Below are 26,235 nucleotides of genomic sequence, written 5' to 3' on the forward strand. Positions count from 1 at the left end.
CTTCACTTTCATTCAAGTATAGACTCTATGTGTCTTTCCAAGGATATGGTATTCCAAGTGGAGAGTGAAGAAAAAGGGTCAAATCTTGAACAATTCATCATTTAATATTTGAAATTTAAGATTTCAAAGCCATATAAACAAGGCAAATGTCAACAAAGAGAATATCCATCACTAGAAAGCATAATCAGAATTGGAACTCAGAAAAAATAATGACTGCTCAATCTTGCTCCCTCTTTCACACTTATCTGTAGTATGTATGATCCTCACTTATCTTTAGTATATATAATTGCACATCTAATAAAAGCAATATTTCTAGGTAAGATAAGAAAGTTCCAAAGTATCTACCAAGTTAAAACTTGATATCAATATTAAGGTATTGATACTGATTTTCATCATTGGTGAAAACACTGCAACATAAGAAAGAATGCTTAAAGCAGATAACTGTTATTTTCTCTATAGATACTTCTGGAGAGAGAGCTATATCAGAAAAGATATATGATATGTGAATAAATATCAGAGAAGTGTTATATGTCTAAAAACATTTAAAAGTTAATAATTTTCATTCTCAAAACTAAAAAGCAAAAGACAAAAATTTTCATTATCAAAACAAAAAACAAAAAGCAAAAGACAGCAGACTATCTAAAGCAATTTTTAGCCCTAAAATGTTTTTAAAATACCTTGAAGTTTATAAATTGCATCAGATTCCTTGTTTGGCAGTTAAAGGAAAAAATGTGTGCTTCAGGGGAAAACTATGCATTGCCTATAGCACCCTCTTCTGGCTATCAGTCTCTGTTATGAAAGCCATTTTACAATTCTGTAATTTGTAGAAACTAATAACAATTCAGTTTTTCTTGTCTAAATACATACAAATAAATTATGTTCAGTGGAGGACAACCCTCCTCTTCACCCCTCCTATCAGGACTTCCATACCAGTTTATACCTGGATCTACAAATGAGTCTTTTCTTTGGATTACCCTTTGAACTGGTTATAACACCTCATCGGTTTCCTCATTAATGAGTTAAATAAAATCTTTAACGTAAATTAATTTTTACATCTAGATGATAGTCATGATTTTACCTTTTTTTGAAAATTATCTTCTAACAATAAGCATGGCATTTCATTTTCTTACAAAACTTATTAGAATGATAGGGTTTTAAAGTTACATATAATTTTTATTTTTTCCCAAGTCAAATACATCACATAAGCCATTAATAGAATATTACTCGTTCTTTTAAAATGTCCTCATACTTAGAAAGTTTTAAGATGCAAATGAGCATGAGTATTTGTTAGACTTTACCTTGTGTTTAAATTTATTGGAGTTCTTGTTCTCTTTCTTGTTGAGGTCAATAAAATAGTGTGTAATGCGATCCTTTGATTTTGAATCCATTTCCCATGAAATCTTGAATGAGTCACACGTTATATTGCTTATTTTGATGTTATGTGGTACAGGAAGTTCTTCCATCTCTGCTATGCCACTGTCTTGTGATTTGTTCCCTGCAAGAAAACAATGCACAGGAAGTTAATTTCCAATTAATGGATTTTCCAGTTTGCAAGGTCTTTAGCTATGTACATATTTCTGAAATCACTTCATTAGTGAATCTGAGATTTCATTTTGTTCATGAAGTAATTTGAGTTTTAATGGTAGTAAAGAACGTTTATAAGGTCATATTACCAATAAAAAGTAGAGATGACTTAGTCCTTATCATCTTTACATTTTCCATTTACTTTTCCAATTTGTTTTCACAGAGTGAACACAAAAACACTGACACTCTAGTTTTCTAATCTATGACATGTTAGTTTTATACAGTTAGGATCCCTCTAAAAAGCCTCAAGAGCCTATTTTTCTACATGACCAATCAATTTTGCTCTAAAGTAATATCAGATGTTTTAAGCCAGATAATTTCATAGAAATGTTGATAATGAAAGGGTCCATCCAAATGAAGGAAATATTTCTTTAAAAGTCCATGGCCTAGCAGTAACAGTCTATAAAAATTCCCCCTCCTCTTTCATTTTGGAAGCATTATATAGAGAAACAGCATGTAATGGTTTTACTACATATACAAATAATACTGAAGACCATTCACTTACAAGTTGCTATCTCAAGGATAACTCTAAAAATCTTTTATCTGTGGAATCTTGAATTTAATTTTGAGAGCTGAAACAACAAATAAGGCTAAAAGAAAAAAGATGATTGCCATAGTGATTGATATTAAAATCCTGAAGAATTTATATGACACCTAGTTACTTTAAAGATTATCTCTACACTTCCACTTAGAGAAAATGCTAACAATTTCGCTGACAGTATAGAGCAGGATTTGACGGATCATAGGACAAAAAGAAAATACAGACATGCCAAGTTTGTTTTATATATAGGAAAGACATACTAGAATCAAATTTTACTCCATTTTTTTCTACATTCCCTTTCCCCAGGCCAACATAATGTTCAATGCCTCAAAGGAGAAAAAAATTGTTATTCAAATAAGAAAAAATGTTAGGCCATAAATCAACTACTTAACTTGTTCCCTAACATAATAAAATGTTCAACAAAAAAACAACAGTGAATGTCACCTTGTGGCAATACTTTCCATTTCCAGATTAGATTGTTCTCTCCTCCCCCACATTTCCATAACAGTCATTGATACAAACCTTTTGACAATTCCCAACTTCATTAAATCTTTGACCCATGTTGTCTCATCTCAACCTGCATTGTAGCCAGAGGAACTCAAAGGCAATCAAAAATTAATTTCAAAATAAGTTATTTAATTTTATTTCTTGAACAATACTTTTAAAAATCCTTCTTTCTTCTCCTATGTACTTTCTTCAGTCCCGTTTCTCCACATTCCCTCTCCACAAAACTCCCGAAAAAACTACTTCACCTTTAGTTTCCTCCCCATCAGGTTGCATAGAATCCCCAAATTACTTCTAGCTTAAAGCTTTTCAAAAGTTAAGAGCAGGGAAGAAATCAAGTGAAATCCTTATAATGGCCTTGGGAAAGGGAAAGGCAAAAAACACTCAAAACCACAGCAATTAGTAATTTTATACTATTTTGAAAAGCTCACATTTCAACCCATTAGTCTGTCCTACTTGTCTTTAAACATCAGTAATAGTAATGAAAAACTTTCTGAACTCTAATAGTAGAAATTTTTGTAGAACTCATCTGCATTATAACTATGTCCATATAATTTCACAACTTAGTGAAAAAAATACAATTGTTATTTAGGATCATGTAGATAAAAATAAAGCTATTTTGCATTTGATTCAATTTAATGGAAACATAACTTCAATACAGTAACACTATCTAAGATACCATTAATAGTGTTTGCATTTAAACTTCCACTATTGTTATCTTCTTCAACCTTAAAGTCACAAATGATTATTTTACAGAACATAATACTTTGTTTTTTGGATTTTTCCTTCTGATTGTTAAAATTCAAGAGGAAAAAAATGTTACTTTTATTATAAGTGAAAACCTTTGCTCAAATTATATTTTTCCCATTAGGAACAATATAAAGCTCAAGCCTAGAAATAATTTGTTATATTAAAAATCTTCATTTTCAAGCTACTCATCACAAAACCACTACATTAACTAGTTCTTAACAAAACCACTAGATTAACTTTTATGCAACTTTCTTACTTGGGTAGGCCAAGTAAAAAATTTAATGTAAATAAATCTTACAAGTTTACATGTAACTTTCTTCTTCCTCACTCTCTGTGAATCAATTTTTAACTGAGATTTTGAGATAAGTGACAGAAGACAATAATTCTGTCTCTAAAAACTGATGGAAAAACAGTTATCCACATGACACTAATAATAATCAGTTACCAGTCAGTACTATCTCAGTTCTGTCAATCAATCATACTTCCCAAAGTAGCTTCCTTTCCTTAGTAAGACTTCATCTTACAGACAATTCTAGCTACATATCTCTACTTTACATGCTAAATGGTTCTAACATCTATGGCTACACTGTGGATTGGTACAACTGAATGCAGAATGAATGTACTTTTGTTTCACGTACTTTTGTTTATCCACAACATGAAAGTTGCTTTTGAGAACAAACATTTCAAAAGCAGTTTCTAATGACAGCAACTATTGAAATGCAAGCTGAAAACACTCCAAATTACACTAATAATACTTTCTATATACAGCTCTTTTCTCATTGACCTTGTTATCTTATAAAAGAATGATCAGATTTTTGTTAAAAAACAGCTTTATTGAGATATAATTCATATACCATATAATTCATTCATTAAAAGTATACAATTCAATGGTTTTTGGTAGATTCAAACTTGCGCATCCACCCATACAAGCAATTAAGAACACTGTCTTTACCCCAAAATAAAACCCCACCTAAGCCATCATCCCTCCCACTCTGACCACACATACACACTTGACACCTCCCTTCAGCCCTAGACAATCACAAATCTATTTTCTGTCTCCACAGATTTGCCTATTTTGTACATTCATATTAAATGGTATCATACAATATGTGGTCTTTCGTGACTGACTTCTTCACATAGCAAAAGGTTTTCAAGCTTCATCCACGTTGTACCAGTACTTCACTTCTTTTTATTGCAGCACAATATTCCACTGTATGCATACACCATTCATCAGCTGATAGACATTGGGTTGTTTCCACTTTGGGGCTATTATAAATAATGCTACCATGAACATTTGTGAACCAATTTTTGTGCTAACATGTATTTCCATTTCTCTTAGGTGTATACCTAAGAGTGGAATTGCTGTGTCATATAATAATTTATATGTTTAACTTACTTAGGAACTGCCAGACTTTTCCAAATTAGTTGTACATTTCACATTCCCATTAGCAGTGTATGAAGGTTCCACTTTCTTCACATCCTCACCAACATTTAACATTTAATATTATCTATCTTTTTTTTTTTAATTGAAAAAAGGTATCATAGCGGTTGTGTAGTGGTATCTCACTGTGGTTGTAATTTGCATTTCCCTGATAGCTAATGGTGTTGGAAATCTTTTCACGTGTTTATTGGCTATTTGTATATTTTCTTTGGAGAAATGTTTATTCAGATCCATTGCCCCTTTTTAAAAATTGAGTTGTCTTTTTTTATTACTGAGTTGTAATGGTCCTTTATCATCTAGATACAAGTCTATTATCAGATATATGATTTGCAAAAATGTTCTCTCATTCTGTGGTTTGTCTCTTTTCTTTTTTAAAGCACAAAAAATAATTTTGACCAAGTCCAATTTATCTATTTTTCTTTTGTTGCTCATGCTTTTGGGGTCATATTTTAAGAAAACACTGCTTAACCCAAGGTCATGAAGATTTATTTTCTTCTAAGGGTATTATAGTTTTAATTCTTACATTTAGGTCTTTGATCCATTCTGAGGTAATTTTGTATATGGTGTGAGGTAGGGGTCCAACTTCATTCTTTTTCATATGGATATGTCGCTATATCAGCATTGTTGAAAAGATTATTCTTTTCTTATTTAATTGCCTTGGCACCCTTGCCAAAATCAACTGGTCATAAATATATGGTTTATTTCTACACTCTCAATTCTATTCTACTGATCTTGATCCCCAACTCCAGTACTGCACCAACTTGATTACTGTAGCAATGTAGTACGTTCTGAAGTCAAGAAAGGTGAGTCCTTCAACTTTGTTCATCTTTTCAAGACCTTTTTGGCTATTCTGGGTCCCCTGAATTTCCATATGAATTTTAGAATCAGCTTGTCAGTTTCTGCAAAGAAGTTAGATGGGATTTTGCTAAAGTTTGAGTTGAATCTATATATAAATTTGGGGGTATTTTCATCTTAATAATATTGTCTTCCAATCTATGGAACATGAGGTGTCTTACCATTTATTTAGGTCTTCTTTAGTTTCTTTCAACATGATCCATTCTTACATGCCCAAAATAAGCAAGAACATTTAAGGAGAAAGTAAATCTACATTATCAATGAAGAGATCACTGTAGATTAATTCCCTTTTAAATGTCTATTGTGGAAGTTTACAAGCATACATCAAGTAGACAAAATAATGCAATGAATCTCCATGTACCTATTGCCCAACTTTAAAACACATTGACATTTTGCCAGTTTTGTCTCATTTATTTACTATCTGGTTTTGAATTCATTCACCTTTTCTTAGATAAATTTTATTTTGATAGAATTTCAGACTTACAAAAAAGTTGTAAAACTAGTACTAAGAGCTCCCATATACCCTTTACCCAGATTCTCTACTTGTTAACATTTTACTGAATTTGCTTTATTATCTTCTCTGTCTCTCCCCCTGCCACCTCTCTTTCTCTCCACACATACATATACACATTTACTTCAGAATCATTTGAGAGTAAACTGCCCACAGGATGGCCCTTTATTCCTAAACACTAAATTGTATATTTCATTAGAAAGATACTCTCTTACACAACCAAAGTATAATGATCAAAATCAGAAAATTACTACTGCCCTATCATCTAACCTATAGACCTCATATTTCAGTATTTGTTTTTTTAAAAAATCTGCATAGCAGCAAAAACAAAGTCCCAAAACCTTGTGGTCACAGGTTGCTATTTGGCCATCATGTCTCTTTTAATCTGGAATAGTTCTTCAGTCTGTTTGTCTTCCATTTTTGAAAATAATTTTGTAGAATGTTCCTCCATTTGAGTTTGTCTGATGTTTCCTAATCATTGAGATTTTTCTTTTTTTTTGGCAGAAATACTGTAGACATAATGTTGTATATGTGATAATTGGTTTGTTCCATTACTGGTAAAGTTAATGTTCATCACTTGGTTAAGTTAGTGTCTACAAGGTTTCTCTATTTTTCCCTTTTAATTAATCAGCATTTTTGTGGGGAGATATTTTGAAACTATGTAAATGTCTAGTTTCACATCAAACTTTACCCCACTAATTTTAGTATCTGCTGATGATTCTTCCCTGAATCAATTACAAATTTGCCAAATGGTGATTTTCTATCATACCATCTACATTTATTACTTGTGGTCCCCTATAAGGAAGAACTTCTCCATTGTTTATAACACTAGACGCTCAGGTATCCTATTATTCAATGTGGGTTATAATGTGGGTTTGAATGTTTGTGTCTCCTCCAAAATTCATGTTGAAACTTAATTCCCAATGCAATAGCATTAAGAAGTGGAGTCTTTAGGCAGTAATTAGGTCATGAGGGGTCCTCCTTTGTGAATGGGATTAAGGCCTTCATAAAAGAGTCTTCAAACACAGGTTAGCCCTTTTGCCCTTCCAACTTCTGCCATGTAAGGACAGAGTGTTCATCCCCTCTCTGGAGGATGCAGCAGCATGGTGCCATCTTGAAGCAGACAGAAGCCCCCATACACAAAATCTGCTCACATTTTCACCCTGGACTTCCCAACCTTTGGAACTGTGAGAAATAAATGCCTATTATTTATATATTATCCAGCTTCAGGTGTATTTTTATAGCAGCACAAATGAATTAAGACAGTCTGTTACTATAGGTTATTTTGTTGCTTAACTTGACTCACATTTGGTCAATATAAGCCCTTCAAGCTGGTTCCTTTTGGCATGTCCTCGTCATTATTTAAGTATTTTCTTACTTTCTTCTATTAACAAGGTGTTTCAGGCTTATTTTATAGTTTCAAACCCAGGCCTTGCAATCAGCCATTTCTCTGAGGAGCTAAGGCTCATTTTGGTAGAGGATAGCATTTGAGACTAAGACCTGAGTATTAGGCTTGCTCATTACTGTTAGAGTGTCATTGCTTCTAGGGCCTCTCAATGGCTACAAGAGATAGGAAATACATGCATATGTGTGCATACTCATATCTATATTTCTACACTTACATATAACAACACCATAGGTTTATACTGATAGATCCAATTCTAATCCAACATCACAGGGTTCATTCCAGTTTTCCTCTTTACCATCTCTACAATCACAGGTTAAGTATACCTTATCCGAAATGCTTGGGACCAGAAGTGTTACAAATATCAATTTTTGTTCCGAGTTTGGAATATTTGCATTTTTAGGAATGCCAATCTGAAATCTGAAATCTGAAAGCCTCCAATGAGTATTTCCTTTGAGTGTCATGTCAGCACTCAAAAAGTTTTGGATTTTGGAGCATTTCAGGTTTTAGATTTTCAAATTAGAGATACTCAACTGGTACTTCAATAGTGAGAAACCTGGCTCTCATTATTTATATTTACTTATTTGCTCAATATAGCATACACTGAAGCAGTTTCTGCATTGCTGATTCATTCCACTGTGGAAAACCTATTAACCAGTTCAACATTTCCTTACAATTCCTTTTGTATTTGGTCTGAGAGTTTATAAACAAAACACTATTTTCAAAAATTACTTGAAAACTTTACCTAAAAAACTAAAAGGTAATTTTTACCTAAAAAGTATCGAACTTTAGTTAAGAATATGCATGCTGAATTAGTTTTTGGTGTCTACTACTTTGAAATGGATCAAATGGATAGGTTAGGTGGGTAGATGAGTATGTGTACATTAAATCAGAAAGTGTCAATTGAAGTAGTGTAGACTATACAATTCCTTCAACTTTTCTGTTTGAAAGTTTCCTAATATTAGTCAAAAATAAAATATAATGGCAAAATCTATTTTTTTGCCTTCAATGTGATTATGGTATTCATGGGTAATGTAGTTTATCTGCTTTATTATGAATATAAAAGCAATTAATATGGTTCCAAAAAACTACACACACATACACAAAATACTTAAGTATCACCTTCCTATGTTTCCTGTTTCCACCCAGCTCCTGAAGATAACTGATATAACATTAAGAGTTAGATGGTCAAATCAGGCTTATGGGTATCAGAAATATACAGTACCAAATTTTACGAATACTTTAAAAGATAAAGGCAATCACAAGAAATAGGCAATGCACGGAGAAGACTGAGACTCTCAAGGCAACTCCCAAATCTTTACACTCTCCTCCTGTCCCCAATTAATATGCCCTCTTGTTGAGATTTAACATATAATGTTCTAAATGGTGTGTGTAAAATAACACACAATCAGTTATATCTCTTTTATACCCCTAAATTACATAGCTTTGATACATTTTCCAGTGAGCCATGTTCCAAAAATCTACAAATTTCAGGCTTACTTACAATAAGACCAAGTATATCTAAAAAGCATTTCACAAATAAGGCCTCTTCATTAACATTCTGCTAGTAAGTCTCATTAGTGTGTTTAAAAGGAAGTCTGGTTACTAGCATGATTGCAAAGGAATTTGACCAGGTCATCTCTTTCTTTTCCTGAAATCCCTGATAAAGGAGGAAAATGAGTTGACCATTAACAAATCCATTAACCATTAACAAATCCATTAACCATTAACAAATCCCATTCGTTTCTGGCCTTCATTTATTTCCACTGCTTTTGTTTTGTTTTGTTTTGTTTTGTTTTGAAAAATACACATAGAATCCCGTTCTATTAGTTAGGTTTAATATTTTTTTCTATTTTCTCCCACTTTAATTTCTTTTTTAATCTTTATTATTTCCATTCTGGTGTTTTAGTAGGGAATTATATAGTTGTTTTTCCTTAGTATTTACAATAGGAGTTTATTTCATGTGTTTCTACTGTTTTTGCCCCCCACTGGTAATAAATGTTTAAACCTATCCTCTTTCTCTGACCAGTACTTTGGGCATATCTAATTTATTGAAATCTTCCTTGTTTTGATCATCTTCTGGACACCATTGCTCCTTAGTCCCACCAATTTTGCCTTGAAAACAATGAATAATTTTTCCTCTACATAATATCTTTCCTTGAGTGCTCCAATAAAAGTCAACCTAAAATCTTAGCTACAGTAGTTAAGAGGGCCTAAATGACTCCATCGAAATAAAGAGAGTGTTTGCAAAGGTAATGATGGTAGTTAGTTTAAATAATAAGCCTTAAGCCATCTTTCTAAGAAACAAATGGTAGGTGTTAGGTTCACTTCCCTTAAAAACAGCAGTCAAGAGCAACTTTCTCATGTTTTATTTCCTTCCTAAAGTTCTAGTGATTAAAAAACCTCTAACAAAGAATAGATACGACTATTTTATAATTGTAATTACGTATTTGTGTTTAAATAAATCTATGTTTTAATAACTTCCATTACAAAGTCAGAGATGCAGTATGCTGGGAGAAAACTGCTTTCCTCATCACTAAAAACAACTTTGAAATACTGTAATACTTTCAAGTTCAGTAAAAGAAAAACTAATTAAGATGGTAATAAAACTCAAAATAGTAACCACAACTAAACACCGAAACTATTCTCTGCTTTACAATAAACTCTCACAATAAAAATACTCTTAGTGGTAACATTGAACATTGTTGGAACTTTTAGGAAAAAACAAATATCACTTTATCAATAACATTTACATATTGTTTTGTAACCTATTTTTTATTTAATAATTTATGCACATTTTCACATGGCTACATATAATTGTAATCTTTTTGTATTCTATTCTATTAATCAGTCATCCTAATACTGAACATTTAGATTGTTTCCAGTGTTTTCCAGTGTTGCAATAAGACTTTAATCAACACTATTCTAAGTACATTTTGGGGCATATCTTTTTTTTATCTTTGAAGAAATCCTAAGAATTGCAAATGTTGAATCATATTGGTTTTTACCAATCTGTATTCCCAATTACAGTTTTAGGGTGCCTATATTTTGTACCCTTAACAATTCTATATACTGTTGTTTAAAACACACACACACAAACACATACACGCAGATCTATCTACCTATCTATCTATCTATCTATCTATCTATCTATCTATCTATATCTCAACAGGCAAAAATTAAAATCTTATTTTATCTTAAAAGAGCAAAAAGTGAATCTTGACCTAAACCTTCCATTTTACACAAAAGTTAGCTCAAAATAGATCAAAACCTATAAAACATGAAGCAATAAAAGTTTTAGGGAAATAAAAGGAGAAAATCACTGGGACCTAGAATTAAGCAAATAGTTCTCAGACTTAAAAGCATGATTCACAAAAGGAAAACCACTCAGATACTTCCCTTATTTTGTTTTTGCCTTCTTGAGGTTTTATTCTACCATTGTGTTTCAGCTAATTTCTCCTTATGTGTCTCAAATGTTTGCTTTATATATCTTGATGCCATAGTGTGAGGCATATGTACTTGAGAGTTACGTCTTCATTAGGGATTATAGCTTTTTAAATTAAAAATGACATGTTATCTTACTTAATAAGTATAATATATTGCTATGGTTTGTCCCCATCAAAACTCATGTTGAGGCTTGATCCCCAAGATGGCAGCATTGGGAAGTGAGGTCTTAGTGGCAGGTGTTTGAATCACGGGGGTTCTGCTCTCATCAGTAGATTAATACCATCTCATGGGAGTGAGTTCTCACCCTAGCAGAAAGGGGACTAATTTCAGAGAAAGCAGGTTGTTATAAAGTGAGCCCAGCCTCTAGTGCATGTTTCTTTGGATGTCTGCTTGCCTTGCTGCTTCTCTATCATGCTGTGACACAGCACACAACCCTCACCAGAAGTCAGCTAGGTAGAGGCCCTCCACCTTGGACTTCTCAGCCTCCTGAACTACAATAAGTAAATTTCTTTTCTTTATAAATTACCCAGTCTTGGGTATTCAGTTATACCAACAGAAAATAGACTGAGACCTATATTAATTACATCTTGAAATACTTTTGCATCCTGCTTTATTTTAATTTGTGTGTGTGTGGAATAATTGTTAGTTCTCCATCTTACTTCACTTTTTGCTTTAAAAATCGTTTTAAAGTAACTTTTTAGGTGCATCTTTTGTATTTTGACTAAATTTGAGTATTTTTGCCTTTTATCAGGAGTATTTAACTTACATTTGTTTCTTCTTGTCTATGAGATCTTATTTTTTACATTCCTTGTTTTTCCTTGTTTCTATCTTTCACTATATGGACAGTAATTTCTTTGAAATCTCTTTTATACCATAATTTGGAAGTTATAAATCCCATCTTTTACTAGAAGTTATTTTTCTTTAATATCAAGAGTGAAAAAAATACTTATCAAACCTTCCATATGTAAAATGAAGAAACCGAAATACTTTTACTTTTAATTTCTGATGGCATACTTTAAGATTTTAGAGCAATTTTTAAAACTTTTATTAAAAAATGAACTAGTTCCTTCAAAATAATTTATGAGGTTTTCATTCCATTTCAGAACCTCATTTATCTTTCATACCTCATCACAGGCATTTATAAACCTTTGCTTGACAAACCTCATGGTGCTATCACCCCTCTCTTCACACCAGACTTGGTGCCATGCTCATATGCATATCTGCATTCCCTACCCCAGGTACCTCTTCCTTAGAGGACACCTCCACCAACTTTCTTAAAGCGGGGTAGGGTCGATTGGCTGAGGCACTTTTCTCCACCCTAACTCCTCCTTGGCAATGATTCCACCATCACCACCAACACCACCACCACCACCCACCACCCACCACTACCATCACCACCACCACCATCTTCATTACATCCACCTGACTCTTGCCTGGTGCAGTTCTGTGGGAAGAAATTAAACACTGGGGCCTTATTTTTGCCTCTTGCTTTTACTGTTCCGATAAATGAATAAAGGCTTGATTATTCAGTTTGGTTCTTTGGGAACCACCAGTATCTGTATATTGGATCTGTTTCTGTCCTCCATGTATATCATCATTTATTTTCACCTGTATCTTTTCCTTTACATTCTGAAAGAAAAATTCGAAGTGCTTCCACCATCTGTCTGATTTTTTTTCTAGTGTGGCTTCCACTCTTTGCTACTAATGGGAATTTTAAAAATAGTATAACATTATAAATTTTCTAATGTTCTCTCTTGTTCTCAATTAGGTCTCTTTATATATTAGTTTATTATTTTAACTAATCTTTCATCTTCATTAAACCCAATCTTGAATTTTATTGAGAACACAAATCAGAATCTATAAAATTTAGTTTTACTATTAAAAAAACACAGAATTGTCATTTTTCTGCCTCTTACTGGTAAATTTTCCTCCACCTATTTCTCTGTAGAATTGTTTCATAGGTAGGTCTCATTTTGTTTTTTCATCCTGTGGAAGACCTAGAAACTTCTTGTTTTTAGGTCTAGCATAGGATTGATGGATCCTACTTAAATCTCCTCTTTTCCTACAAGAGGATGCTATTAAAATTTTCCTCTTAGATTTTAATTTGAAAGGGTAGTTATATATAAGTTTCATTTTTCTAGTTAAGAGACTCTAAAGTCTGTGAAGAGAAAAAAGAACTAGAGATACGGAGAATCACAGCAAATAAACCTCATATTAGTTTATTCTCTTGGTTTGGTTAATCTACTAATCAGGGGCTGGCTTTCTACTACTAGTATTCTGCCTGGTCTGACTTTTTCCTCCAGTTACAATTTGTAACTAAGTCTGAATTCTTCCCTTGAATTGCTGATTCACATGGAGAAGTGTCTTATCACTTTAGAGGTAAGCCTCATTACCATCAGGAGATAGAGCTTCATTTTCTGCGGCCCCTAGCATATCTGCTTTCAATAATTATTAATCCATGGCAACAAGGTAAATTCCAAGTGAAGCTGCCAGCTGTCCATCCTTCACTCTATCCAATCACAGGGTGACAGCACAGATCTTCCAAGAACTTCTCTACTATTTTTCCTGCAATGCTGTATAGTTTTCTGAGGAGGAGGAATAAAAACTTTTACAATGGGATTCCATGGATAAATTATATGACACATATTACTCAGGGAGTATAATGTTGATGGAGCCCTTTACATAAGTTTTATTGTTAAGAAGAGTTTTCCTCTATTTTCATTTCCTACTCATTTTGACCCAGGTCTTATGGAGGGGATAGTTTGATGCTTTTGCTCAAAAGTACCAGCTTACTTGGAAATTCTTTAATATATATTAAAAACAGTAAGTTTTTTTTTAATCAGACTTTTGAACTTTTCATCCTTTTTGGTTTTTTAATTTGACATTTCTGGCAGCATTCACCAGATTATTCTTATGGAGTTTATTATAATATTAGTAGATAAGAGTAAATACCAGAGTTACAATTTTTATGTCTCCCATCCATATGTGTTTTACAGATTTAAGACCACTACAATTATGGATATACAACTTTCAGAATAAAGTAAGTTAGGAACTGAGGATAAGTATCTTAGGTATTAAAATAAACAGACAACAAGGTGTGGGACTGGGGTATAATGGAAAGTAAAGATTATGCTACCCTGCACAAGAAAGGTAGAAATAGGCTGGCATATTAAGGTAGCATTCAAAAGAGGGCAAAACATAGATGTTATTCAGGAAAAGACAAGCATGAATTGCAAGACTGATCCAAGAAGGATCGAACAAAGTTAAAGAGTAAAGTAATAGAACCCCATGGGCAGATCTCTGAATTAAGCCAAAGGCCAGTGCAAAATTTTAAGTTTCATTTACAGTAAGGTAAACTGCATTTGTTTGGAAACCTCTGAACATTTATCACAAATTACACACCTCCACTATGCTAATATCCCAATGAATTTCCCATGTTGATAGCTATATCCCACATACATAAGTACACAATGATTAGTTACAGAGTGGCTAAGAGTGTGCCTACTGGTCATACAGACATGGGTTGGAATTCTAGCTATGCTACATGGAGTTGTTTGACCTTGAATAAATGTTAACAATCCGGTAAGTCTGTTTCCTCATAGGGTAAATGAGTATGAAATGAGGTTATACAGACATATAAAACATCTAATACATCTGGCATGTAGTAGACAATAAATGTTATATGATTTAACAATGCACTAATATAAAATGCCATTATTAATTCACTCTATCCTTTGGTCTAATTAATGCATAACTTTTCTAACTCATTCCAGAATATCAGTGCCTCCAGTAATCTTTAATGAATTTTTTCCTTTGAAATCCCCCCACTTTTCTGACACTCATTAGTGTCCAGATATATTCAAGTATTTTTGAATAAATCCATACATACTGAGAAAGGTAATAATGTCCTAATTTTGACGTGATGATATTTTAGTATAAACAATTTCTAAATTACCTCATGCTTCTCTCTCAAATATGCTCTCCTCCTTTTTGTTGTGTTGTTTGTTTTAACCAAATCACTTTGCAGATCACATTTAATTTCCTGCCTTTAAGGTCTCCTTTAACCTTATAGCTTGCCACCCTGCTTGGTGTATTATTTCTTTCCACAGGTCTCTCATTTTTATTTTTAAAGAATAGTTCACTTTTATTACCTCTTTTCTATGCATCTAATCCTTAAGCCCCTCTTTCTGAATTATTTCTTTTTTTTTTTTTTGAGACGGAGTTTCACTCTTGCTACTCAGGCTGGAGTGCAATGGCACAATCTCAGCTCACCGCAACCTCTGCCTCCCAGGTTCAAGTGATTCTCCTGCCTCAGCCTCCCTAGTAGCTGGGATTACAGGCATGTGCCACCACACCTGGTTAATTTTGTATTTTTGGTAGAGACGGGGTTTCACCATGTTGGTCATGGTTGGTCTCAAACTCCCAACCTCAGGTGATCCACCCGCCTCGGCCTCTTAAAGTGCTGGGATTACAGGCATGAGCCACCGCGCCCGGCCATCTGAATTATTTCTCTTACATTTATACTTACAGCACCTCCTAGTTATCTGCATTTTTTACAGTTTTTTCATCTCATTAATAAAGATGGCCAAAAAAGCATAGTTCCCCAATAACCATAGTATCCAAATGACATTTCACCCTGATTTTGGATCTTAAAATCTCTAATTATTCTGTGATTATAGTTCCTGGGCTTGTTTGCAATCCATATAACACTACTTCTTTATTAAGGGAATTCCAATTCATTTTTCAAGGAAGTTTTATGAGGTACTATTTTATTCTTCACCAATGATGAAACTACATTTATTGAACCAGCTGCAAGGCTACTGAAACCTCCTGATACTAACATTTTCTCACAGTTTCTCATTACTCCAAGGGTTAGGAGTTACAAATGGAGGGCATGGAAATTTAACTGTCATAATATTAGCAAAATAGTTCTATATGGAATAATCTGACAACTAAATATTAATGAAAACTTTTCCTCTCTGGCAAACTCTGTGGTCAATAACAAGGAACATGACCACCCTGGAACTTAAGACTCTGAAGTCCAAGACACTAATATCTGAAAGAACCTAAATACAGTTAATTCACAATCATGGATTTTAGAATTTTGAGCTGTTATGAGAAGCCAGGAAAACTTTTTTATCCCTGTGGTGGCAATCCTTCACAATATAGCACTAGATCTCTACAGTTCGTAGAGGAAACACAAAATTGTGATTCCACTGACATAAGAAACAGCACAAAATTAAGACTTCACACTCCTATTTAAAAGCTTATCTCTCTTAGTCATATCCAGTGTTAAATTCAAAGTTAAATTGTTTAATCAATTTTAAATGGATGTGATCATTGACACTAAAGGTGAACTGAAGCACTAGTAAACAAGTAGCAAATGAAAAAGTGAAACTCATTGAGTACCTATTATGCAGTTAAATTATTCAAAATATATGTACATGGGCTAAAAAACAGTAAATAAAATGTTATTTTAGTCATCGCTCTTTATAAAAGCTGAAACAGCAATGGCAATGACAAAATACAGCCATTTTGTTAAACATGTTTTAAAGATGAGGTAAATTTGTTTTTCACTTGCCTCACTAGTCAAAGAGTATTAAAACTATTCAGCAAATCAAGTTTAAAAAGCCGTTAGCAGATGGTGACACAAAAAACATAGTTTTTCTAAAGTTAAACAGAAATATGTAACAAATCAAACAATTACATGATTAAAAAAAGAAAGACTAGATGGTAATTTTAGACATCAGAGTCTAGTCCAGGCAAGTTTAGTCTAGTCTAGTCTGGCAAATCAAGGCATAAAAGGTTTCTTAGTTAACCGAAATAGACAATATTTATTTAAATACAGCATTGGATCAAAGCTTTTTAGTAATAGGAACATTTATTAAGCACTTATTTATACCAGGAAGACAGTAACTTGAGTGTTTCACAATAAATTTTAATGTTTAAATTATCATATTTATCAATTACTAATTACTACTATCCCCATTTTGACAGATAAGGAAATGAGATACAAAGAGGTTATATGACTTGCCCAATATCAAATAACTGATGTAAAAGAGAAGATTTTATTCCAAGTGGCCTGGCATTCAAGTAGAGGTTCCTAACCACTGTACTACACCTGCCTTACCATAGTTGCTCTAGAACTATTTGTATTGTTTGGGGCAAATCACTTAACTAATCTTCATTGTTCTGTATTTATAAAATAATAGAACTGCTCTGCATTAGATTTTCCCTAAAGTCACTTCCAATTCCAAAAGTAGGAAAACTTAAGGTTAGCACCTTTTTTCTCAAGTGCAATTTTCTTAAGCTTCTTGAATTTATTATTATTAGTTAGCAGTATTTTCCATCACCTCACGATTAAATTAAATACATATTTACATCCAAGAATTATTTTCTGGCAATATTTCCCTGCAAGAAGACAAAATGAGACACCATGGTTTAGTGGAGTAGGAATAGAAAAGCTTGGTTTCTGGTCCAACATGTCTCACTGACATGTTACACAGGCTTACCTGAGTCACTCAGCTTCTCTTTAACTCAACTGCCAACTTTTTAAATTAAGGGAACTTGTCAATACCTCCCATTCTTTTTTATGGTGCTTTGTTGCCTTGATTTGAAAAAACTTATATGATAAAAAACAGAACGGATCAACTTTATTTAATAGTTGACTGTGCCTATCTTTTTTTTAAAAATCATTTTATAGTATTAAATCTGCAACAAAGACACCCACGAGTAAATAAAAATAAAATAGGAAAAGGGGCATACCTATTCACTTTGTTATTAGCAATTCAGCACAATAAATGGTGTGAAAGGAGAAAGAAGCTGCATTAAACTTAGGGTCTGAACTGCTTTTGCTGCTCCTTTTCTCTACTATTATAGAACAAATACAAGTTGTTTGCATAATTCTATTTGTCTGCTTTTTCATGTACCTGTCCCTTTGTTATTTTTACAAGACTTCAGTGAGCACCTGTATTTTGTGTTTAATTAAGGTTTAATACCTTTTTCTCTCTCTAATAATGATCCTTGTTTGCCAAGTGTACTGAGTAATCTTGAAAATTTTTCCATCTACAAGCAAATTCATATAATTGACATATATAAAGGTACTTGCATAAAATAAGAAACATAAATTATCAAGTCAACTTCTTTCTGCAAAAGTGATCACTATTCATATCAAAATAAAAATAAATTCTTACTGTATCAACATACATATCCAATTAGCATAATGTTGTGACTTACAAAAGTTATCGATACAACAATTTTGGGTATGAAATAAAGCAGCTTCATGAAACTCTGCAAATAGAGACTAGTCAGTGAACCTCATTTTAATTTATTTATTCCTACCTGAGTAACTAGACACCTTTATTATAGGAAACTTATTGATGGGTACTTCATTTTTATATACCGTACTACAGAATATGAATATAAAACTATGTAAAGAATATCTTCCATGTGCAAGACATTAAACTAGTAACACTACAGCAATTTATTTCTAACTCTCCTTCTTTGGCTTCCCACTTTTTATCACTTAAATAGCACTTTCTTATTTTTATGAATATATGCAGGACAACCCAAATATGATTATGAGGCATCAAAAAGTCTCTCAAAATACTTAGAATATTATTTTTCTGTGTGTGGCCAACATCAGCTAATTTCAAAACAAACATATAATATGCTGAGGACAGATTCCACATCTCTCCAAAAAGAATAAATTATGTACACTTAAATCCAGGAGGCAGAGGTTACAGTGAGCCAAGATTGTGCCACTGCACTCCAGCCTGGGTAACAGTGAGACTCTGTCTCGAAAAAAATAAATAAAATAAAATAAAAATAAAAAAGAATAAATTGTGCACATAAAATCTATACTGCTACGTTGTAATATGAGGTGGGTTATCATGAGATTAATGAAGCTTAATATTCAGGGCCCAACACATAATTTTTTATTTATAATTATGTGTTCTTTTTCTAAAGAGAGTCCCTCAAACTATATCAGACCAAGATTACACAAAAATTGTTTTTTAAATGAATATATGAATCCAGCCCTATTTTTAACCTATTCTTTAAAGCTAATCTCAAGCCCCACCTCCCAAAAGCCCTTCCTGATGACTATGGGGTCTACAGATAGCTCTTCTCTCAGAACTCTTATGGCACTCTACCAGTACATGTATAGGCCACAGATTCTTCTATGCGACACTATCATTCTACATTGTACGGACTTTAGAATCTGACAAGGTTTTGGGATCAAATATCTCTGCCACTTTTGGAGCTCTATGATCTAAGGAGATTACTTAAATTAGTAAAATTTATTTGTACTCAAGTAATTCACCTTATACATGAGGAGAATGATATCTTTTACAACAGGACGAGTGAATTTATCAGGAAGATGATGAAGCTTAAGCTTTGAGAACCCGTAACTTGTACTTGTTCCTAGTACTTGATTTTGTATCCATAAGTTTGTATTGTTTTTCCCAAATATAGCATCCAAAACTGTATAAACTTCAGATACTATAAAACCTGGATTCAGCCTTGTCTATAGCAAGAAAATATAATTATCCAGGCCCAAAATGCTCAAAACCAAAAACAGCTAGTTAGAACCCCCAAATCCCTAGCTCAGGGACTTGGATGACTCTGAGCAATGCCACTGGCACCTTTGGGTCTGATGTCAAGTATACGTATATTATTAATGTTAGAAATTTTTCTTTGGATGGTCAACTGGAAAGTAGCAATGAATGAATAGAGTATAAAAGTCTGATCTTAGTCCAAGGTATATGCTGGCAGCATACTTGAATCCCTGGATATGAAAGACAAAGTGTTTTTTTCTGGGGTGCATCCTTAAAAAGAACTGTTTCTCAAAAGAGAAGGTAAGATTGAGAGAAGGTTATTACATCTACTTAGTAGGAAGTAATTTGCATTCAGTTTTCCTTACATTTGGTTATGAATCATCATAAATACATTAAAGTCATCCAAATTCTAGTTTTAGAATTGAGTAACAATTTATAAAATACAATTTGTTATGGAATATATTTTAGATATTTTCTCCACACTTGCCCTTTCATTGTGAAACACAATACATTTGTGCAAAAATATAAAAATGCAATATACAGTAGTAATATATGAATATAAGAGGTATCAGAATATGGAGAAGCAGCTAAAACATTTCAAGTGCAAATCTTTATTTGAAATACTATAATTGTATATTATAGAGAAAAATGAGGAAGAGGTATATTTTTTCTGCACGAGAAATTCAAAAATTTGCATCTTAAAATATACACATAATAGTTATTGACAAATGAGTCATTTTATTTTATTCCCATGTTTACCAAATATGCTTTTAAACACTAGAGGATCTATTGCATAGCAATGTTTTCTCTAAAATTGTGGCTCTATTTGTATTCATATCACTGCTTAAAAAATTGATCAGCACATTGAAATCTATCTTCTTAAATATAAAGATTAGACCATTTTTCTCCATTTCAAATTCCCTTTACACCCGAAGACTAAAAAGTGTCTCTACTGCAAAATAAATACAGAACATAACATGTTTTTGTAAAAGGTAGTCTAGTATACTATCACTTACCACCTCAAGGTTATCAAAAGGCAAAAGCAGTGATCTCCATATGTGAAAATATAAGTTTGGGGGATTAGCATCTCACTCCAAGAATAGTAAAATAAAGTAAGTATTACAAACTATTTTCTCAGATAGTTAGAAATCTGACTGACTGTTCAACAGACACACATTATTGTTGAATGTCTAAGTGCAAGAAAATTCAAAGATGAATCAATAAGACTAGACTTTGCGCTTTCAAGCTTACAGTTCAGCAACATACACATGCATGCATACCTATGTAAATTTGTAAAACCCTTACTTCTATATCCCTTCAGAAAATCCATTTATTTGCTTCCCTTCATAAGAACCAAGCTTCTCCAAACACCTGCCAAATGCTATCTCCATTTCTTCACTTACTACTCACTGTTAAACCCAGTCAAATCTAATTTCTTCCTCTACCACACCATCACCTATAAAGTGCATGGTAGCAAATCCAATGGATACTTTCTAGCTCTCCTCTGCCTTTACCCCCGATGAGATTTAGAACATGCTACCTAAAGTATGGCACCTTGACACTGGAAGAAATAGCAGAAGTAAGAGGGTCACATTGATCTTCTCCCACCTTACTCCCCTGAAGCAGTCCATGAAAAAATTCTCTAATTTTCCTCTGAAATAGGTCATAAGACACTCATTCCAGAGGAGTACTCCCTATATCCAAAAGAAAGGAATGTTCTTATCTCTGAAGCCAAGAGTTACAAAGAATCTGAACAGGATCTAGATCAATAACCTCTTTCCTGACCAGTGCTTTCTAAACAAGCACTGAACTTTGTACAATGTTTCTCACATGTGCTGAAATTCAGTGTGAGTGCCACTAGCCACATGAATCTGCTGAGCACTTGAAAATAGGTAGTGTGACTAAGAACTAAATTTTAAACTTTATGTAATTTTAATTAAATAGCCATATGATCCTTGTGGCTAATGTCCTGTAAATTCCTCTCTCTTCCCTATAAGTAATCTATGATCTTTTTTGCTGACAACTTCCAATTTTATATTTCATAATTTGAAATGTGTTCAACACATCTACTTGGATGTCTCGCAGATATTTCAATTTTAAAATATTTAAAACAGAACTCTTGATTTTCCTTTCCAAACTTTTCCTCTAGCCTAGTATTTCTGTACTTCAGTAAATGGCATCAACGTAATGCCCAGATGCTGCAACCATAAATTTTGTATTTCACTAACTAATATAGCTTAACTTATCTTTTTAAAATCCTTCAAAAATCCGTGTTTTTTTTCTATGAAGGCTGGTTGTCTGTCTTAAAATGCTTTACCTCTAGTTTTTAAAAAGCTACTCCTTCTACCCTTTAGCCTCAGCTTAACTATTACTACAGAGAGAGGCCTTCTAGAATATTCACATATTCTAGTAAATTTGTCCTATTACTACTGACATTCTCCATAAGTTCCTTATTTATTTTATTTATAGCAGTTCCATAATTTCTAAGTGTTTTTATCTATTTATTTATATCATTATCTGTCTTTTCCACCAGAGTGTAAGATACATATGAACACAGGGGTCATGGCCATCTTGTCACAATTATTTCCATTGTGTCAAAAATAGTAAACATTTACTGAATAAATGAATGCTTAAGTAAAGGAACCAGTCTACTCCCTGACTACTTCAGAAATAGGAAATTACTTTTATGTTTCTAAAAATACCACTTGATGATTTGGTAAAATAAATTTTAGTTGTTATTCATTTGATTCATGAAGTCTCATAATAAATTATCCAAATGTTTCAGTTGACTCTGACCTACCAAAATGCATGTTTTTCTTTTACTACTCAGGTACCTATTAGAAGGCAATTATCTTTCCTGTAGATTCAATGTAGAAGTTAATAACTATCATTTAAAAAATACATATGGACCGGGCGCGGTGGCTCACGCCTGTAATCCCAGCACTTTGGGAGGCCGAGGCAGGCGGATCACGAGGTAAGGAGATCGAGACCATCCTGGCTAACACGGTGAAACCCTGTCTCTACTAAAAATACAAAAATTAGCCGGGCGTGGTGGTGCGCGCCTGTAGTCCCAGCTACTCAGAGGCTGAGGCAAGAGAATGGCGTGAACCCGGGAGGCGGAGCTTGCAGTGAGCCGAGATCGCACCACCGCACTCCAGCCTGGGCGACAAAGCGAGACTCCGTCTCAAAAAAAAAGAAAAAAAAAATACATATGACAGTACAATGTTTTGCCATCACATTATATGGGTAAATCCTGTCAACTCCACTCCCAAGTAATATGCTCTTTCAGGCACAGACTATAACAATGAGCAATAATTTATCTTTCCACATAATTTTTAATGATTTTGTTTTATCATTCTGAAGACAATGCATAATATTAAAAATATTAAATAATATTAAAAATAATATTAAAAAATATTAAAAGCAAAAGAGTGTAATGTGAAAAGTGTACTACTTACCTCAACACGAAGTCACTCAATTCTCCTCTCTACAAACATTCATCACTACCAGTTTATCTGTATCCATCTAGAATATTCTATGTATATATCCTTGTTATCTGCCCAGTCTAGACTTGGAATCAACCATTTCTTAAAAAATTCCTGGTTGTTTTTGGTGGAAAATAGCATTTCAAGACCATCATCTGGGCAATAAGGATGCTAATTCTTATTGGATTGATCTTTGTCTCTAAGTCTTTTCATTTGATAGAAGTAGGCATTTCACTGTTTTATTTTTAAGTAGAAAACTCATCATGAGTTCCACCAATACTTTTAATTCAAATTCAGTACTATAGGATTTTAATTTAATACCATCTTGTATTCATATTTCCTTTCTCCCATGACTGGTAATCAAAGGGAGCAGGAATGACCGAATTAGGATACTACTTATTTGCTCGTTTTTCAAAATCCCACAATACACACATAACAGTCTCAAAATAACACCGTCAACATAAACACCAGCAATTATTACTGTAAACCGTTTTTAAAGTTTCTTTTTTCAGCTCTTTTTCTGTAGGGTACATGTCACTAGGGATGTACAGTATAATTGCTGTGTTTTCAAATCACTTGGAATACTTCTTTTTTGTGTGATGATGTCACCAAACAGATACATTGTTTCATTTTACTTTAAATTTTAAGGATCTTTTCTTTTTATGCTTTAATTATTTTACTGCAATCGATTTATCAATCTTTCTTGTTACAGCTTCAGAGTTTTGTGTCATAACTAAGCAGCTTCTGCATTCTAAGCATACATATTTTTAGACGTATATTTATGTTTTCCTTGTGCTCGTATGGTTTCGCTAAATGAAACTATCTGAGTGAAATTTACAGTATGGAAGAGAAATTCATTTATCCATTTCAATTAAAAAAATTTTTTTTTATCTAGATGGCTATCCAGTAATCCCAAAATCATTTATTGAATAATCCATCTTTTCCCCCATGGATCAGAAATATCACCCCACCATTTTAATTATTAAGATTTCAGAGGCATAGAAGGAGTTTCTAGTGGCAGAAGGGTCAATGAGAAAGGCTGAGTATCCACTGACAATGCCACTAGTGGTGGTACCCATAGTAGACTATTCCTGTGCAGAATTATAGCTATGCTTCATCCTTTGTTTTCTGCCCAATCTAGCTCCTCAAACTTTAACACTGATTGAGTCACTTAAAATCTTTCTGATATGTTGCAGTGTGTGTTTTTTGTTTAAAATCAAGGTAGTCTTGGCTATTTTCAGCCAAGAACTCTAACTTACACAACATTATTTTTCTTCTACAATTCAATAGTGGGAATTCCCAAAATCTCAGCCCTTGGCTCTCTGCTGTACATTCTGTGGCTGGAACTCATGTTCCTGATTATAATCACCACAGTTTTGACTACTATCCCTAGTAACTGACTCCCATTACATATCACTAGACATGAGTTGATATCACTTCATTATTTTTACATTTTTCATTTCAGATAGTAAATATATCCATAGTTGGTTATCCTAACATATAAAGCTATTTTTTAAATATTATTTTTCTATAAATATTCTCAAGCTTTCAAAGACAATGGAGTGTTAAAGGCAATGCAGCAGAATGATTTGGTTAGGAAAAAGTAGGAAAATTGTAGGAAATAAGGCTAGAGTGTAAGATGGGGGCAAAAATCAAAGAAATTTTTGTTTATATTAGAGAGTAAATACTTAACATAGACAAAAGGTAACCATTGAATGACATAATTGGATTTCAGTGTTAAAGGATCACTCTGGCAGCACTGAAGAAAGTGCACTGGAGAAAATGAGATTAGATTTTTTTTTAAGAAAGCCCTTTTATCCAAATATATTTAGGGGCTTCTTATACATTCTAAATAGTCTTCTACAAATGATTAACCAAAAGCCTTATGAGCTGACAATATGAATGTGACTGAATCAACTGTCACCTCGAAAATGAATTGACAAATAAATATGGTTTCTAGCAAAGTCAAATAGAATCATTACATGAGTTATACTTTATCATTAATTTATTATCTATGTTTAACAAATTGATAAGCCGATAAAATCCTGCATTTAGAAAATTACTGTACCATTTGGAATATCATATAATCTTCAGTGCTACACTGGGGTGACTATCAGACTATCATTAATTATAAGAGGGCCCATAGCTTTCTGGGGATACGCTTCAATTACAGTTTGGTTTTATCTGTACGGAAATGATAAATGAAAAACTTCAGACAAATTACATTTAACAAAGTTTAATTGAGCAAACAATGATTCACAAATTGGGCAGACTCCCACCACTCTTTCCCGGAAACCAGAATAGGTTCAGAGCAACTCTGATGCTGCTGAGTGGTTGAAGAGGATTTATGGACAGAAAAAGGAAAGTGAAATGAAGAAAATAAAAATGAGTTACAGAAACACTGGATTGGTTAACGGTTGACCATTTGCCTTATTTCAACACAGTCTGAATAGCTGTCCACCTAGGAGTGGTTGAAGTATGGCTGCTGGGTTTGGCTGAGACTGGGCTACTTGTCACACAGTGGGTTACAGTCTGTTTATACATGCAGTGAGATTACAGTTCATTATGAATGGAGAAAACTTTAGGCCAAACTTAAAAATATATAAGAAAGTAGCTTTAGGCTAAACTTAATAGAAACAAAAAAAATAAGCCCTTCATCTGTTTTCTGTTGCTTATAACAGAATACCTGACACTGGGTAACTTATACAGAAAGAAAGGCTATTTCTTACAGTTATGGAGGCTAAGAAGTACAAGGTTGAGGACAGCATCTCGTGAGGACCTTTGTTTCTGGTAGGGACTTTCTGCAGAGTCCTGCACCAGTGCAGGGCATCACATGGTAAGGGGGCCGAGCTTGCTAGCTCAAGTCTTCTCTTCCTATAAAGCTAACAGTCCCACTCCCAAAATAACCCATTAATCCATTAATCCATAAATGGATTAATCCATTAACGAGGGCAAAGCCCTCATGACCTAATCACCTCTTAAAAGCCCCTCCTCTCAATACTGCCACATTGAGGATTAAGTTCCAACATGAGTTTTAGAGGGGATAAACATTCAAACCATTGCATTCCTTTTCCGAGAAGGGAAATGTAAAAATCAGAAATATGAGTTTCGCTTTAAGAAATGAATTCCTTTCATTAGCTTTCACTAAAGCCAA

The 26,235-nt window shown here is 33.3% G+C and overlaps 1 protein-coding gene across 2 annotated transcripts in view; it reads right to left on the reverse strand.

Moving 5' to 3' along the window:
- The window catches only part of PHYHIPL (phytanoyl-CoA 2-hydroxylase interacting protein like), a 62,471-nt gene that overhangs the window by 10,564 nt on the left and 25,672 nt on the right, over positions 1-26,235 (reverse strand). For both annotated transcript variants that reach the window (XM_015147585.3, XM_002805722.4), the window contains exon 2: positions 1,299-1,495. In XM_015147585.3, coding sequence (XP_015003071.1) covers positions 1,299-1,495 — 197 coding nt within the window. The remainder of the gene's footprint in view (positions 1-1,298; positions 1,496-26,235) is intronic.

Source organism: Macaca mulatta, chromosome 9, assembly GCF_049350105.2.
Source record: "Macaca mulatta isolate MMU2019108-1 chromosome 9, T2T-MMU8v2.0, whole genome shotgun sequence".
NCBI classification, from domain to species: Eukaryota; Metazoa; Chordata; class Mammalia; order Primates; family Cercopithecidae; genus Macaca; species Macaca mulatta.